At 40.0% G+C, this 15432-nt stretch overlaps 4 protein-coding genes and 1 pseudogene across 4 annotated transcripts; 2 read left to right on the forward strand and 3 right to left on the reverse strand.

Annotated features, from left to right (window-relative positions):
- Nucleotides 1-205: 205 nt before the first annotated feature.
- On the reverse strand, nucleotides 206-2568 carry LOC141819715 (F-box protein SKIP1-like; annotated as a pseudogene).
- Nucleotides 2569-2710: 142 nt separating this feature from the next.
- LOC141819843 (uncharacterized) lies at nucleotides 2711-5024 on the reverse strand. Its single transcript, XM_074707101.1, has 2 exons — nucleotides 4797-5024; nucleotides 2711-3012 (listed from the first exon to the last, which is right to left on the reverse strand). Exons 1-2 carry the CDS (start codon nucleotides 4972-4974, stop codon nucleotides 2921-2923), a joined length of 270 nt encoding a protein of 89 aa, XP_074563202.1. The 5' UTR covers nucleotides 4975-5024; the 3' UTR covers nucleotides 2711-2920.
- Nucleotides 5025-6078: 1054 nt separating this feature from the next.
- On the forward strand, nucleotides 6079-6750 carry LOC141819786 (early nodulin-like protein 14). Its single transcript, XM_074707040.1, has 2 exons — nucleotides 6079-6250; nucleotides 6330-6750. The coding sequence occupies exons 1-2, from the start codon at nucleotides 6079-6081 to the stop codon at nucleotides 6683-6685; spliced, it is 528 nt and encodes a 175-aa protein (XP_074563141.1). The 3' UTR covers nucleotides 6686-6750.
- Nucleotides 6726-11110, reverse strand: LOC141819785 (chorismate mutase 2, cytosolic-like). The gene is made up of 5 exons (XM_074707039.1): nucleotides 10876-11110; nucleotides 7553-7639; nucleotides 7325-7468; nucleotides 7151-7243; nucleotides 6726-7077 (listed from the first exon to the last, which is right to left on the reverse strand). The coding sequence occupies exons 1-5, from the start codon at nucleotides 11095-11097 to the stop codon at nucleotides 6841-6843; spliced, it is 783 nt and encodes a 260-aa protein (XP_074563140.1). The 5' UTR covers nucleotides 11098-11110; the 3' UTR covers nucleotides 6726-6840.
- A 117-nt stretch (nucleotides 11111-11227) lies between these two features.
- On the forward strand, nucleotides 11228-14001 carry LOC141819826 (peptidyl-prolyl cis-trans isomerase CYP28, chloroplastic-like). Its single transcript, XM_074707084.1, has 2 exons — nucleotides 11228-11963; nucleotides 13611-14001. The coding sequence occupies exons 1-2, from the start codon at nucleotides 11228-11230 to the stop codon at nucleotides 13817-13819; spliced, it is 945 nt and encodes a 314-aa protein (XP_074563185.1). The 3' UTR covers nucleotides 13820-14001.
- The last annotated feature ends 1431 nt before the right edge of the window (nucleotides 14002-15432 follow it).

Here is a 15432-nt window from a genome sequence, read left to right on the forward strand (position 1 = left end):
CGAATAAACCGAATACTCAACTCTAATTCTAATTGAAAAAAAATATTGTAATTGTATGAAGTTCTTGTCAATGTATATGAATAAGAATCTATTGTACATAATGTTACTATACTTTACAAATAGATTAATTTTCATGACTCATACATTGTACATAAGGCTATGAAAACAGGTAATTTCCATCAGCAAGAGAAATAGTTTACGGTTTACAATCCCATTAGGGTTTACAAAAAAGGCTATAAGCATTTTACTTTACCACCCATAACCCTTCTAGCAGTAACAACACACATTAGACAAGAGAATGATGAGAGCAGAACAAGATCTCATCATACAATATCCAACTACTTCATCTCTCAATGAGTAATGGTGATCATGGAAGGTAGAAGTTAGGTTTGTTGGGCATCTTAAGATTCTTTAAATTGGCAGACGGTTGCCCTACCCAGCTACTTGTCAAATTAAAACACCCGAAGATATCCAAGAATGCATCAACTTTAGCATGAACTTTGCAGCTGTCGTACCGAATTAGGCCACAACGCGAACAAGGATCGAGCCCATTCCAAGTTCCTTCGGCAAGAAATTTCATGACAATTGCTCGTGTCCAATTCTACGATGATGGGGGCAGAAAGTTGTGATCTTAAACATTGACCTATCAGTTACACACTGGCTATACTCTTTCTTGATAGAATCTGCAAATTCAGTGATCTGAAAATATATTTGAGCATGATAGATAATAGCAGCCTTGGGCCTAAAAAGAAAACTAATGTTTCGTTTAACGAACTATCGTTAGGATTCCACTTGTTGAAACAGTAACATAGATTAGTAAATTGCAATCAAATCAAATGGAGAAAATTGAGGCTCAACAAGTAAACCATAGCTGATCTTCAAAAGCACATCTGTTCTTTATCTTCCTCAATTTTGAAAGTATTACTCTTGAAACCGCCATTTCTCTATGTTCTTCTTACAAACTTTACGCATCAATTAAGGAAAAACAATTGTTGCTTCTTAGATTGAGGTTCAAAAGGTTGTCCTTAAGCTATGGGCTCTTTTCATCATTCTTGAAAGGGGCTAGTGGCGATAACAATGTTGAAAATAGAGATAAACTAACTTGGGTTCGGTGAAAATCATTGAAAGTGAAACACATGCAAATCGTAAATATAGCTAAATACAGGTGCAAACAATCTCCAAAATAAACTTGGACAAACCATAAGATTTATTATGCCCCACATGATATCTAATAAACAATCTAACAAGATAATTAACACAATTCCTATTTACTGATGAAAAGACATGTTAAGTTGTAACACATCTATGTCGGAACATGTCAATAGATAACTTTGATGGAAAATTATCAATTGGCATTATAAAAGGGAAGGATCCTTCTAACCCTAATTGATATACACATACGTACATAGAATAAACAAATACAGAAACAAAACCATGCATCATCAAGCAAGGGATATAGACAAAGAGACTATCTTCCTCAACTTCTTTCATTCATAGTTTTCAAAACTAAGAATGGGCCAAGGTATGTTTTCTTCCATATTACATAAAAAACATGAAGTTCTAAGATTCATGGGTATGAATTAATTTCATTATGCTTATAGGTTTTGTGTAAATATGATTTTGTTGAGTACCACTTTGGATTTCTAAATTCCAGCCCATTTTTTGAATTTATGCCTTTTATGCCCAGATTTGATCCAGACTTTCACTAACATGGTCAAAATAAGCACAAAGATAATAATACCATTAGACATGGAATTGCATTTCCTACTGAATGTAGCTCAACAAATAATTTGACAAAGACTTGAGGTTCAAACCTAAATTCTTGAAAATTCATTCCTTCATAGAATTGGAATCGGACTTCAGTGTGACTTTATTCCAGTGAAGCATAATTTTGACAAAAGATGTTTTGACAATAAGACGCAACAGTAACAACAAATTTACATGAAGAATCAATGAAATCTAGTCTTTAAAAAATCCTGGTAATTAGTTTCGATGTATGAATCCCTAAATTCAGTTTATTTTTTGCTTAAAGTAATCCAAATCAGACAAGCTAATTAATCTTGGAACAAAAAGATAAAAGAGGATGACAAAGGCCTAACTCACCTCTCAGCGGCGAAGAACAGGGCGTCATTGGAGCAGTGGCGCACCCGGATTCCCTGCAGAGATCCGTCCGCCCACCGCGACACGCCACTGGAACTCCAGCTTCAACCAATAGGCGGATTCCTCGAGACCGACTCCGTCGAATCCGAAGACAGACTCGAGGTCGAGGGAGGCCAAGAGGGACGGATCGCGCGCAGCGTCGAGCCGAGATCGGCAGACGAGCATCACCCCCATCAAGCGATGCTCCAAGGAAACCATGCGGAACACGTTTGTGAGGCACAACGGCGCCAACTCCGACAAGTCGCTTATCGCCTCCGCCTACTCCGCCGCTTCCCCGTCGTCGGCGACCTCTACGACGGGGCTCGTCTCCTTGCCAGATCGCAACGGTTTAAATTTAGTAATGGCTGGATAGGTACATCTACGTGTCAACTGGCGAATGGCACACGGGGCACGGGGCACGGGCCCCATGTTTTATCCGGGCCAAGCTTGCACAGACAAAAAAGGATAGGGTAACCAAAATTATGTAAATCATTAAAGGCGTCTTTTTTACAAAAAATATAAGAGCGCCCTATTATAATCTATGGTATATATGCAAAACCCTAAACCCTGGAGTAGATATTGCAAAACATCTGTATCAGCACAAAAAATGTTAACCAAACAATTAAGGGAAGAGAATCCGCAGTTCTAAATAGAGAGCTTATTGTAATCTTCTGCTGGATCACAAATGCCAGCATGCCGATGATTCAACTACAGTTTTCGATTCAAATTGAAACGGAGTGCGGCAATGGTATTGGCCATTTTAAATATGTGCATATTGCTATCACTCGATGGTTGGTTGGCGGGAAGAAAGTCGCTCGCTCCGTGCTTTACTAGCGCTTTCCATGTAATCTTGATGGGATTGATGCTGCGACCCTGCAAGATGGAAGAAATAGGAAGATGAAATGAGGCATTAATCAAAATCCCAGCAATCAGAGGCAAACTGCAATATTACATGGCTCAACAGTTCTTAATTCCTGCACAGATTTTTGGTGAGGCACGACAAATTCACCACCAATCTGATTGACTATCCTGTAATTTACATGATTCTATCACACAAGTTGTCGGTTTGAGATGTGCCTTTCTGAAAAGCACTTTGTTGGAGTAAAGCTTACTTCCTTTTGTCTATCTAAAATTCATAGGCCAAGCTTATATTGTTTGTCTGATTTTTCTTCATGGTTCTCTTTGTTGAAGCATCTTCCATTTATGCTTGTTCTAACATGGTCTACTAAGAATCTCCTACCACTGATTTTCCATGCTTCTTGTCAGTTTTCAAAAGCGAACTAAGAGACAGGTTTCATTGAGTTTTGACTCAAGTTTGTGTTTCTCCACTTTCTTTACCTTCATAACACATCTCTCCCACAGCATATCATCCCACAATCAGATCATGACCTACCCACTGATACATGAACCTGGCACAACAGAAAAGAATAAGTAACCCAATGACTAACTTGGTTACTCCACGCTTCACGACTAATAATCATGTGACTCTTTAATCTAAATAGATAAATGGTGTGGATGAAAAGAAGGCACTTGATTTTTATTCATGGTCCTCTTTGTTGAATCATCTTCCATTCATGCTTGTTCTAACATGGTCTACTAAGAATCTTCTACTACTGATTTTACATGCTTCGTGTGAGTTTTCTTTTTGTTTCTCCACTTTCTTTCCCTACATAACACATCTCTCCCACAGCATATCATCCCACGATCTGATCATGACCTACCCACTGATACATGAACTGGCACTACTGAAAAGAATAAATAACCCAATGACTAACTTGGTTACTCCACACTTCATGACCAATACCTATGTGCCTCTTTAATCTAACTAGATAAATGGTGTGGATGAAAAAAAGGCACTTGATAGTCAATAACTTATATAGCTATACAAGTAGAATTTCTTAAACAGAGAGTAAAAAAAAATAGTTTGCTTAATTTGATCGACAGATTTTACAATTAGACAAATTGAATTGCTTAAAGCAGAAAATGTAAGAGAAAGAACAAAGAAAACTATTGTTTATGTGACTAACAATGCAACATAACACCGATTGCTCTTGCTGTGATAGAAGTTTCAATATTGCTAGCACTACACCTTGTCGTAGAAAAGAAAAACACATTATTGCCAGATGATGACAAAAAGAAAGCCATTTAAGATTTTCAAAGCAACCAAATCGATTTAATAATGAAATGTACATTTTAAAATTTTGAGGATCTCCTATTGGGCATGGAGGGCTATTGAATGAAACACTTCAATACAATGACAAATTCATCGCACAATAATAATCTAAAATAAATTTAGGAGTTAGATGCCATTGTTTCAACATGTTCAAATCATACTTTTAGTTCACTGAGAGTTGGTTAAGCAACAATAAAAGAAGTACAAATGAAGGTATAAGGAAGGCTAATAAAATCTAATTATCCAGAACCACAAGTCAATATGAACCAGAAGATGCTAATGCGAAGAGATCTAAGTTCGCCGATATAGACGATATTAAAATCCTCCAAACTTCAAGATAAACTTTCTGGAATGATCTGTTTTCCAAAGTGCTAAACTTGGTGACGGTGGACCTGTGGCTAGGGTTTTTACAGAGCTTTAGACTAGGGTATTCTGAAAAGACTCTTACTCCACAGGGCGCGCTTAGAGAGAAAGAGAAAGGTACCTCGATTCATAAGGATCCATGGGACTGAAAAGAGGGCGGAGAAGATGGCGAGACCGACGAAGACGTGCTTCTTGTTGCCGCTATAGAGATAGTATTCGAGGCGCGCCTTAAAACTCTCTCCTCCTCCTCCTCCGCCGCCGCCGCCGCCTCCGGTGGTTTCAGTGGAACTACCTCCCATTCCTCTTGTCTACCGTGAAGGAGAAACCGCAGCGTAAATCGAAAGCCCTAATTGATCTGTGAACAGATTCGAGCCGAGTCAAACCCGATTCTGTTCAATTAATTTACTAATGTGCCATAAAAAATATTATTATTATTGTTTAAAATTAGATATGAGTCCAGAGTTTCAGGAATTTAAATATATTATTAATTTTTAATTTTAAAATATTATAACTCCTTTTAAGGAATTAATAAAAAAAATTAGATTAAAATTAAGAAATTGGGCATCTTCTTTCAAGTGTAAATAAACTAGAGTCAATTTACTTTATATGAGTTGAGATATTTTTGATTTATTAAATTTAAAATTAGCATAATGTATAAACTCTCCATGCATTGAAAATTATTTTTAGTTAAGCTTTTTTTAAATTCATTAAAAATAAAAAAGAACAACCTCTCCTTTTTCTTCGAGCACGCCTTTAGCCGCTTACTCCAAGCCAACAACAAGCTCACAATCATCTTTGAGCTCGTGCTTACTCGCGACTTGGGCAGCTACTTAGCCAAGGGTTCACTGCTAACTTCGATTGAGTGGTCACTAGCTACAAGCTCGTGCTTACTCACTAGTCTAACGACTACTTAACCAAGAGTTCACTACTAACTTCGATTGCCATTTCTTTTCCCCTTTTTCTTAAACTAAGCTATTTTTTCTTGCACTCTTTATAAATATTTATTCATAAGAACGATCACATCTCTCTATCTATTTAGTGTCAAGTAAATTCAATGAAAATTTTAAGATGTTGATGGTTGAGTGTGGAGTCGCATATGTGAAATTTTTTTATGAGATCAAATGATTAATCGAATTATAAAAATTAAATATCTAAATGAACATTGGATACGTTCTTTTTAGGAAAATCCAAAAAATGCATGCGTTGTGATCCCGGAATCCAATAAATGAACTCGACCGTTGACACCGTGGCACGCCCCAACAGAAATCCCACGCCTGCCTTCCTCGCCCCATTCCAACGGCTACTTTCCTCTCCCCTTCACTATAAATCAGCGTCGCAGACGCCGGCCTCAACTCAACCTCCGGCTTCCACGCTCTCTTCTCTCAGCAGATCACGACCACTCCATGGCTTCTTCGCTCGTCTTCGGCATCGTTCTTCTCCTCGTCATCACCAGCTCAGAAGCCAGAGAGTTCTTGGTCGGCGGCGCTGACGACGCCTGGCGGATCCCCCCTAACACCACTGATTTCCTCAACCAGTGGGCCGAGAAGAACCGCTTCCAAGTCGGCGATTCCGTCGGTAATACAATCTCTTGTGACCATTTCCCTTTTGAAAGCTGGATTGAAGTTGAGAAATCTAAAAATTTGACATGACACAGTTTGGAAGTACGATCCTGCGAAAGACTCGGTGCTGGAGGTGACACGGGAGGCCTACTTGAGCTGCAACAGGTCGCGGCCATTGGCGGAGCACAAGGACGGCGCCACCACGGTGGAGCTGCGCCGGTCAGGAGCGTACTACTTCATCAGCGGCGCGGCGGGGGCCTGCGAGGAGGGGCAGAGGCTCATCGTGGTGGTCATGTCGAAGCGCCACTCCCTCCGCATGCAGCTGGCGCCGGCGCCGGCACCCGCCGAGAACGAGGGCCCAGCCGTGGCGCCCACCAGCGGCGCCGCTGGGAAACGAAGGGGAGCCATGGTCGCCACCGCCGTGGTGGCGTTCGGGGTGGTTATGCTGTAACCATACCACACTAGTGGCGGCGATCATTCAATTATATAACTTGCACGATTAATTTTGTTATTTTATATCATAGTTATCGAATCAAAGTTGGTGAAAATTTCACGTTTAGCAGTCACTTGTGCTTTGATGAGAGTGTCTCGACGCTAATCAGGGCATTAATCAAGCCGCCGGAGAAGGTAGTCGACCTCTACAACCTTGGTGAAGGGTATAACCCACTCGTCATAGAGGCGAGCGACCACCGAAGGATCCACTTTGTACTGTGACGCAGCATCAGAATCCTTGTCTTCCAAGGTCACATTTTGACCAAACACCATGGCCTTTTTCTTCACTCTTCTTTTGACCATCTCTTCGACGGCCTCAAACGTCAACAGCTTCATCAGAGCATCCCTATCCTGCACCAGCAGGAAGAGCTGAAACAAAGCCTCTAAACTTTGCAAGACACATGAAAGAATTTATACAACGCACCTTTGCTTGAATTGCTGTGGTATAATCAAGCGGGGCGTCTCTATATTTCACCTCGGCGACGAACTTGCCGAAGTGAATTCTTCGCGATAGGGCCTGGGAATGAATGGCCAAATGTTTTCTGCTAAGCACTTCTCAGTGATGGCATGCACACAAACATGAAAATTTTGTTTTCACCTGTAAACATATGAGATCTGATGCTGCTGTCGACGCGTAGTTGCCATCATCTCCTTCGACGGTAATCAACGGGAGCAAATCATTGAAATACATATTCCAGATGGCATCACTCACGGAAACAGATGCAGAAGTTGGATGAAGGACCTAGCAATTGGTATCTCTAAGGGCACTTAGAACAGGAAGGCCAGGGGCCTGCTGATTTTTGAAAGCTCAAATTTGGTCATTCACCTGCGGGAAGTTGTAAGCAGTTATCAATGGCGCAGGCAGATCATCTGGGAAGAAGGGGACCTCTTCTGGGTTTTGATATCGACCAGCCTGAGAAACATGAGTGTTATTTTGGACAATTCAGATGGAAGGTAATTTACAGAGAACATAGAGATGTCTAGTCATCAGATAGGAATACTTGGTCCTTGAACCATTAAAATTATATCTATTTTCCAAGTAAACGCTATTCTTGTTCTGTGTGATAATGCTGATAATTATTTAATTATCTAGAGATGAATAGAAACTATTCAAATATATGTGAGGTCGCATCTCTTGAACCGGACAATGAGGTAGTGAATCAAAGAGGTGTTCAGTCTTAAAAAACTTCCCTCGAACTTAAGATATGGTGATATCTGAATTTTGAACCGTGAAGAAGCAAATGACACACATTCAGATGAAGCATATATCCACATAAAGTAAAGGACCACCCAAGCATATGAACAAATCAAGCAGGTAACTCATGTTTCTTTGAAACATCATGCTCTAGAATCACAAGGAGAGCATCTGAAGGATTAACTGGGAAACACCATGCTCTAGAATAACAAGCAGAAGAACAGAAGCGTTCACTAGGGGGAGTCAACTGAATATCTAAGCCATTGGTGAGAATTTAGCCCACATTTAATCCTTGATTCTTGTTTGTCCCGTATGGCACTACATGCAACCTCAATGGAAAGTAGTAGATAGAAGAACAAATTAAATAGTCAACTGACAATAAAAGATGCAAACGAGAATTTGTGTTGACCCCATACAAATGATAGAGATGCAAGTAAAGAAGCAACGTCAAATCAAAAACAGAGGCTAAGAGAAAAACATGAAAGTATAAAGAACCACATTTCATCAGTATGGGAGCAGACTAATCAAATTCAGCGATGACCTGGTCTAATGCTACTGTCAATAAATGTCTGAACCTACTAGAGTTGAGGGATCAGATACATGAGCAATGGGCAACGGAAAGCAGCTGACAGTGAATAGAAGACAAAAGAAGCAACATTTTATGGTTTTGCATCACTGACTCACAAAGGGCTTCAAGTAGAGACACACTTTGCAAATTGTTGGGATGAGATTGCTTGTTGACAGGCAAATCCGAGCACAAAGGTAGCATGTGGACAACCATGTAGGAGTATCCCGACATTGTTGACTGTAACTGTTTGGATCAAAAAATTAGCACGTAAAAGGAGGGAGTTGGTGATGTGAGGATGCAAAGGGTGCATTGACCAAACCCTGCCACAAGGTGAAGCAAACAGGGAGATTTTAAGAGTACACATTTGCTAGAAGGATGCCACATGCTGTTATAAAGATGCAGGAGGAAAGAAGGACACCTTCATGATGAGCAAGTCAAAGAAGCAAATCAGTGATTCCAGCAGTGAGAAGTGACATAGGAGATCATAGTGAATAAGAAACAAGGAAGATGCTCCAAGAGTGGACAACCCTGACCAACGGCTGAGTAGAGGATGAAGTGGATTGGCACAAGGGGAGTGGAGGTTGCATTTATTGTACTGAGACCACCCCTCAGAATGCAAATAGAACAACGAGGAAGTTGAGGGAATAGGATGTTATCACATGTTGTGTTGGATCTTGACATTGCATCTTCATATAGTCAAAACTCAAGAATGCCATCAACGAATTCAATTTATAATGCAAACAAAAGCAAGGAAAAATAAACCTCATGATGGAGATCACTTGAAGGCCATCCAATAATTGCTCAATGAGAAAGTAGTCAAGACTCATGATGGAGAAACAACTTAAGATTGAGGTGTCGGTGGCTTAAGTAGTTGTTAACACAGAGATCGGAAAGTAAAAGGTCCACCCTCTGGGTATTACAAGCAATAAAGACAATAAAATTTTTCAAAGTTGTAGCGTCTTTGTGACAGTGTAACAGTTTCAAGTTAGAGTATTTGGTTTCATGCTTGTAACTTGTTTGTACAAGATCTTGAGTGGTTGGACTCGTGTGAGGATTGAGTGGTAATTGATCTTCTAAACTTAACAAACTCATTGATGCATCAAGCGGAATAGTTAAGCTTAGTTTAACTTAATATATATCTTACTGTTATCAACTGTTGGTGTAATGTTGCTGATAGATTTTGAGTGGTATATTTGCTATAGAAAATTATAGTAGGAAAAAAGAACATGTTCTAGTTGTTTAGCTAAGGGTCAAGTTTGTACAGTCATTGGTATGCAGAGAAAGATGTGTTGGTTAGCTGATGGATTCATCTGTTAGTGACAGATTAGTATCATTGATTTGGATAGTTTAATAATGGATTTCCTTTGTTGGATGTCCTGGTTGATGATGTTTTAATAGTTGATACATCTTAGTGGTAAGGGAAAGATACGTTTGGTGATCTGGTGTTTTAGTATCTATTGCATTGTTTGATGTCGGATCAAACTGTTTCCTCTTGAATCATGCTTCTTATGAATTATGACTGATCCATAGCAATGTGTTCTTGTTTGGTTTACCTGTGAATGGTGATTGTGTGGTGATCAGTGTGGAGATTCAAGGAACTTTATTGTCTGGATGAACAATAATTATAACTGTAAAACAATTGACAGAGTGAGTGATGTGGTGGTGAATAACAAAGTGGCTACACATTACCTGATTTATTAAATGCTAATGTACCATGATTCCTTAATTTTCCAATTATAGTCTAGAACAAGTCATCTGCATCCTTTTCTAGTATCTTGATATCTTGATTCAAGATTGACGAGAGTGGGTGAATATGCTTAAGGATTGCTTTTGAGTGACGGGCTGCCTGATTAATAACTTTCCTTCTGAATACTAGTTAAACAATGTCTTGCTGTTAGTGTTTGACTTGTTTCAATTTCCTTTCAGAACCTCCGATATTACATGATTCAATTATGTTTCATGAGAGATATGCATGATTGCCATCCATAATGTTTAGTGCTGGAATATAATTATTTCTGAAGAATGTACAATTGTGCCCACTATTGAAGTCAACTATGCTAGCTTAATATTGAAAACTCAAGAATTTCTAATACTGTATCATATCATTTGTCATGTATGATAACCGATAAATGTTCGTGATTTACATGTAATTCTAGGCCATCTCTATTACTAAACTTCAGCACAATAAATTAGCAGGAAGAAAAATGATGGAACATCCAACTTCAAATCGAATGGCCTTGAACTACATAAACTAGGTCGAGTAGTATCCAAGGAGGCAAAACGATCTGATCAAATTCTAGTATTTGCAATCATACAGAATACGCATAGCATTTCTGCCCAAAATCGAAGAACGCGAAAAGAGGTGAAAAAAGGAAGAAGAAGACACCTTGGCCTGAAGACCCTCCGCGCCTCTGACAAAGACCTCGACGAGGGATCGGTCTCCGAGTTGGGGGAACAAGGAAGGGTTGTAGGCGGGGGCGTTGTAGGGGAACCTGGCCCTCTCGATTAGGGCGAACACGATGGAATCCTCCTGCCGGACCAGCGCGTCCCTCACCCACTCCAGAGTCAGATCTGGCGACGGCGAGGGCGGCGCCTTCTCCTGGGCCATCTCGATGCAGAGAGCAGGGAGAGGGGGAAGCAAAGGCTTGATGCTTTTATTATTCAAGCCGACAATTTGGTGGACCGGTCCGAACCAACTTTTAGACCGGCTCGCTCTGCCACTTGCTAGTTATCTGGCAATGGCGTCGTCGCCTGCTCTCGCCTCCGCAGCACCTCCCATCCTCCGCCACCAGCGCGGCGGCGGCCGTCGCCGCCTCCTCCTCACGACGCAAGCCTACTTCATGCGCTACCGAATTCCAAACCCCCTTCTCCACCGCCGCTCCTTCATCCTATCCTCCGCTTCCTCTCTCCTCCTCGCCCAACCCAGCGCCGCCGACACCGCCCCTCCGTCCGACAGCCTACAACCACCCTCCATCGTCACTGATCGCGTCTTCTTCGATTTCGGCCTATGCCCTAGCTACCTCCGCTCCGATCGGCCTCTCGGCTTCGACCTCGCCGCCTGCCCAGATACCGAACCCCTCGGCCGCGTCGTCTTCGGCCTCTACGGCAAGATCCTTCCGCAGACTGTCGCCAACTTCAAGTCAGTATGCGCCTCCGCGGCCTACCGCGGGACGCTCGTTCACAAGATCCTCCAGGGCCAGTTCTTCGTCGCCGGCCGGCAGGGGCGGAAGGAAAAGCGGGAGGTCCGGCCGCCACCTGGTCTGGTGCGCAACATGGAGACCGTCGATCCCAAGGCGTTCCAGATGAAGCATTCTAGGCCGGGAACCCTATCGCTGTGCTTGTCGGAGAACGATGACGATGAATCCGTCAAGCTCAAGCCTGATTACCACAATGTAGAATTTTTGGTGACCACTGGGCCGGGGCCATGCCCACAGCTTGACAACGAGAACATTGTGTTTGGCACTGTGCTCGAAGGTAAGTTGTTTGACGAATTGCTCTTAATTTAGTGGATAGCATCACTGAATTGAATTGATGGTCTGTCATCATGCAAACTTACTTTCCTAAAGCCTCTTATCCACTCGAAATTGGACAAAGAATTCTAGTTTTACAATGAAGCTTCTTGATGGCAAATTTGAACTTGTAGCCTTGGAAGAACAGTAGTCCTTTTTATCATGTTTTTTTTTTTCAATCTGAACTAGATATGATTTATCTAAAATAAGTTGAGTTGTGCAAAGGTTAAACTTAATTATGATTAGGAGTTGAGTTGTGTAACTTGCTAGCTATTTCTCTAATTATGTTCTTGATGTTCATGCTCTGAAAGATGGTTGTTGAAATTTTATTCAATCAAGTTTGTATTTACAAAGTCAAAAGACGGATTTAACTAGGACAAAAAATTGCAACATGGCCTATGGTTGTTGAAGAGCAAATAAAAAGGATTGATACATATGAAGGAGCAATTGAGGTAGAGAAGGTTGGATCATAATAGTATAGGAAAACATTCAAATATACCTAAAGATGTTCAGCAGCAATAACAAGTAAATCCTTCTATTTGGGATTGGCCATAAACTTAGCTCCTTGAAAAGCTACATGCTAGATTTCTAGTAACACTCAAAGTTACTTGTATCTATTTGTTTCAACTTGTCAGCTAGAACATCTATAGGTCATCCTTTGAACAGGTTTATACAATCTACATTGACACATGTACTTGAGACTGCCACTTTTCAAAATGACCCTAGAACACCTCTATTTTCAATATTTTCCTAGAGCATTCTTTTGCTGTGTATGCTAAATTCATCTTTGTGCATAAAGAACCTATATTACTTCTGACTAGGATATGATTATAGATTTGCATATCAAACCCCTTATATAAAGGCATCTTGGTGTTCTTACAACATACTCTTATAAAGGTTCTGTCGTGTCGGCATGAGTATGTATAACCATAACCAGAAGCTGAAAAATTAGTGACCCAAATGAAATCTAATGCTTGTGTCACCAAGGACACTGAATCATGATTCGATTCTGAATAGGAATTAGACAAGTAAAGATGATTTATTATTATTATTATTAAAGAAATCGCTGCTCGACAAAGGTGAACTATGAAAAGAGGCCCATGTAAATTGCATGTGCACTGATTGATGACTTGCCTTTGAATATTCTATTAATAGAGTAGAAGTCGAACCAATCAATGTCAATGAGCTATTAATTATTTTAATCTGAGAAAATCTCTGCAATCTTTATGGTCTTAATGCATAATAGGATAGCTCACATTGATTACTTAAGCTTTGTTAAGCATATATACTTCACTAAAAACTTCAGTAAAAACTTATAAATACTGACTTTCCAATCCCGTGTTCATTTGTTCCTATCTTTCAATTCCATGGAATCATTATTTTTAGTGTCTTTACTAGTTCTAGGTTGTACATTTCGCTTTCAAAGTGGAAGTCATCCTACAGCATCGGGAGTTCTGTAATTTTCTTATTGAATTGCTGCTACACTTGAGCTATTCACATCTTTGAGCTTCTGGAGAACTTTCTTATATCAGTTTACTGTCGTCCTTGATTTCTACATGTTTACAAGTTTTTGACTCGGGCAATCATTCAGTTTCATATTGCAATATTGCAGGGATGGATGTGATCACCGGCATAGCTACCATTCCCACATATAAGCCAGCCGAAAGGATTCGACAATTTAATGCTTTTGCACAATTCCTTGGAGATGAGAGAGCTCAGATAGCTCGTATGATGTGGAATCGACCTCTAGAAGCTATTTATATAAGTGACTGCGGGGAGTTGAACGTGACAACACCTTCACTTTCTCCTAGCTTGCCCTAACTGTATGTATTCTCGTAGAGGCTTCTTACTTTGTCCTACAAAGTTGTATATAGGAGTCACCAGAGGCTTCTTGTATCGATATGTTTTTTATCTCCAAAGTACCAAATTTTATAATTTTCTCCTAATTCTCATTATTTTTTTAGGGAGTTTATCTGAAAGATTCTCATTTGAGTTTGTAGGTGCAGTGGATTGCTTCTGTTCCATCATTGTTTGAAACTCTGTCAGTCATTTAGTTTTGTTGTTCCAAAATCTTCATAAAATTTTAAAAATTTAGGTGTTAATTGAAAGGTAACTGGCAAAGTGTTAAAATATATAATATATAATAAATCACACATATCTTGTGGACTCTAATGGACTATTAAAATTTTTTTTATCAATGTGTCACAAATTTAAATTGACTGATGCTATATTAATCGATTGGATTCAAAGTTATCTGACAAATAATTAAAATAAATTATTTAAAATAAGAATTTAGATGCAATTTTGTTATTGACAATGCAACCAAGGGGTTAGATATTTGGTGTCAATTTAAAAAAAAACTCGATGAACAGAATTGCAGTAAATTTCACTTCCATCTTCTTGGAAGGTCGTAGGAGATAACTTAAAGAAAAACACTAACCAACCTAGGGGTGCAAATTAATCAAATTTGTTCATAATTTTTTAAGTCGGCTCATAAAACTTATAAACCGATTTCGAAGTTAAGATTCGAATAATTCAAAATGAACGAGAATTTAAATTATTTCAAACTATAATTCGATTTTATTCAAATCAAAGTTTGAACAACTCGAACCGAACCTAAATTCAAATTTCATTTCAGACCAAACTTGAATTATAATTATTTATATATTCAAGCTTCAAATCGAATTCAAATATAACATGTATTTTTTAAACTCGAACTCAAATATCAATATTTTCATATTACTCGATTCGATTCGATTGCACCCCTATACTAAACTAACTGATGCAACTCGAGTAAACCTGACCTAGTCGTTGCCCCATCATGTTCTTGTATGTCGACCGACACCCTCCAAATCATCAAGTCCCACCAAACCAACCTATGTTACCCGCACGACCACAACAGTTCACAAACTACAAAGGACTTCACAAACTACAAAGGACCCCTACCGAGCGAGCTCTCTTTGACCCCAACCTTTGGCATGCCCTAACACGAGACCAACCCTAACAAGGTAGCTTACGTTGAGGATGACACATGACTAATGGCTTGATAGTGTTAGAGATACAGCCTAATGATTATCACCCCTAACACACTACCCTCGTGCATGCGACCAACCGACAGGCGACGCTTTGCTCGTGCTGTCACCTATGTGGTTGACCTAAAACTTGCATGGCAACCTACATAAACCTTCTACCTTCACATCTATATAAAGCTTAATGAAGGTATGATTTTCTTCTCTCAAATAGAAACTACTATTCTCCCTCACTAGCTCTCCTCTCTTGCATTCTCTCACATACACGCAAGCTCTTTCAACCCGAATTTGACTTGACCGTCTGAAAAGCCACGCCAGCCCCCGCTGACGTACTATGATTCACAGGCCATTGAACACCGACCAATCAGAGGACCGACTCTGCTGCAGTTCCAAGGAGGAAGGGAG

The sequence above is a fragment of the Curcuma longa genome, unplaced genomic scaffold, assembly GCF_044706935.1.
Source record: "Curcuma longa cultivar G26 ecotype Majalengka, Jawa Barat unplaced genomic scaffold, ITB_CL_G26_1.1 utg18532_np1212_1030455_RagTag, whole genome shotgun sequence".
Taxonomy (NCBI): Eukaryota; Viridiplantae; Streptophyta; class Magnoliopsida; order Zingiberales; family Zingiberaceae; genus Curcuma; species Curcuma longa.

Bases quoted from the DNA above. Each gene is read 5' to 3' on its own strand.
- LOC141819843 (XM_074707101.1), bottom strand. From the start codon at position 4,974: ATGGGAGGTAGTTCCACTGAAACCACCGGAGGCGGCGGCGGCGGCGGA. The intron at 3,013-4,796 runs GTACCTTTCTCT...TCCATCTTGCAG, and splicing joins ATGGATCCTTATGAATCGAG to GGTCGCAGCATCAATCCCAT.
- LOC141819786 (XM_074707040.1), top strand. From the start codon at position 6,079: ATGGCTTCTTCGCTCGTCTTCGGCATCGTTCTTCTCCTCGTCATCACC. The intron at 6,251-6,329 runs GTAATACAATCT...GACATGACACAG, and splicing joins CCAAGTCGGCGATTCCGTCG to TTTGGAAGTACGATCCTGCG.
- LOC141819785 (XM_074707039.1), bottom strand. From the start codon at position 11,097: ATGGCCCAGGAGAAGGCGCCGCCCTCGCCGTCGCCAGATCTGACTCTG. The intron at 7,640-10,875 runs GTGTCTTCTTCT...CATGTTTCTCAG, and splicing joins CGGAGGGTCTTCAGGCCAAG to GCTGGTCGATATCAAAACCC. The intron at 7,244-7,324 runs GTGAAAACAAAA...ATTCATTCCCAG, and splicing joins CAGATCTCATATGTTTACAG to GCCCTATCGCGAAGAATTCA.
- LOC141819826 (XM_074707084.1), top strand. From the start codon at position 11,228: ATGGCGTCGTCGCCTGCTCTCGCCTCCGCAGCACCTCCCATCCTCCGC. The intron at 11,964-13,610 runs GTAAGTTGTTTG...GCAATATTGCAG, and splicing joins GTTTGGCACTGTGCTCGAAG to GGATGGATGTGATCACCGGC.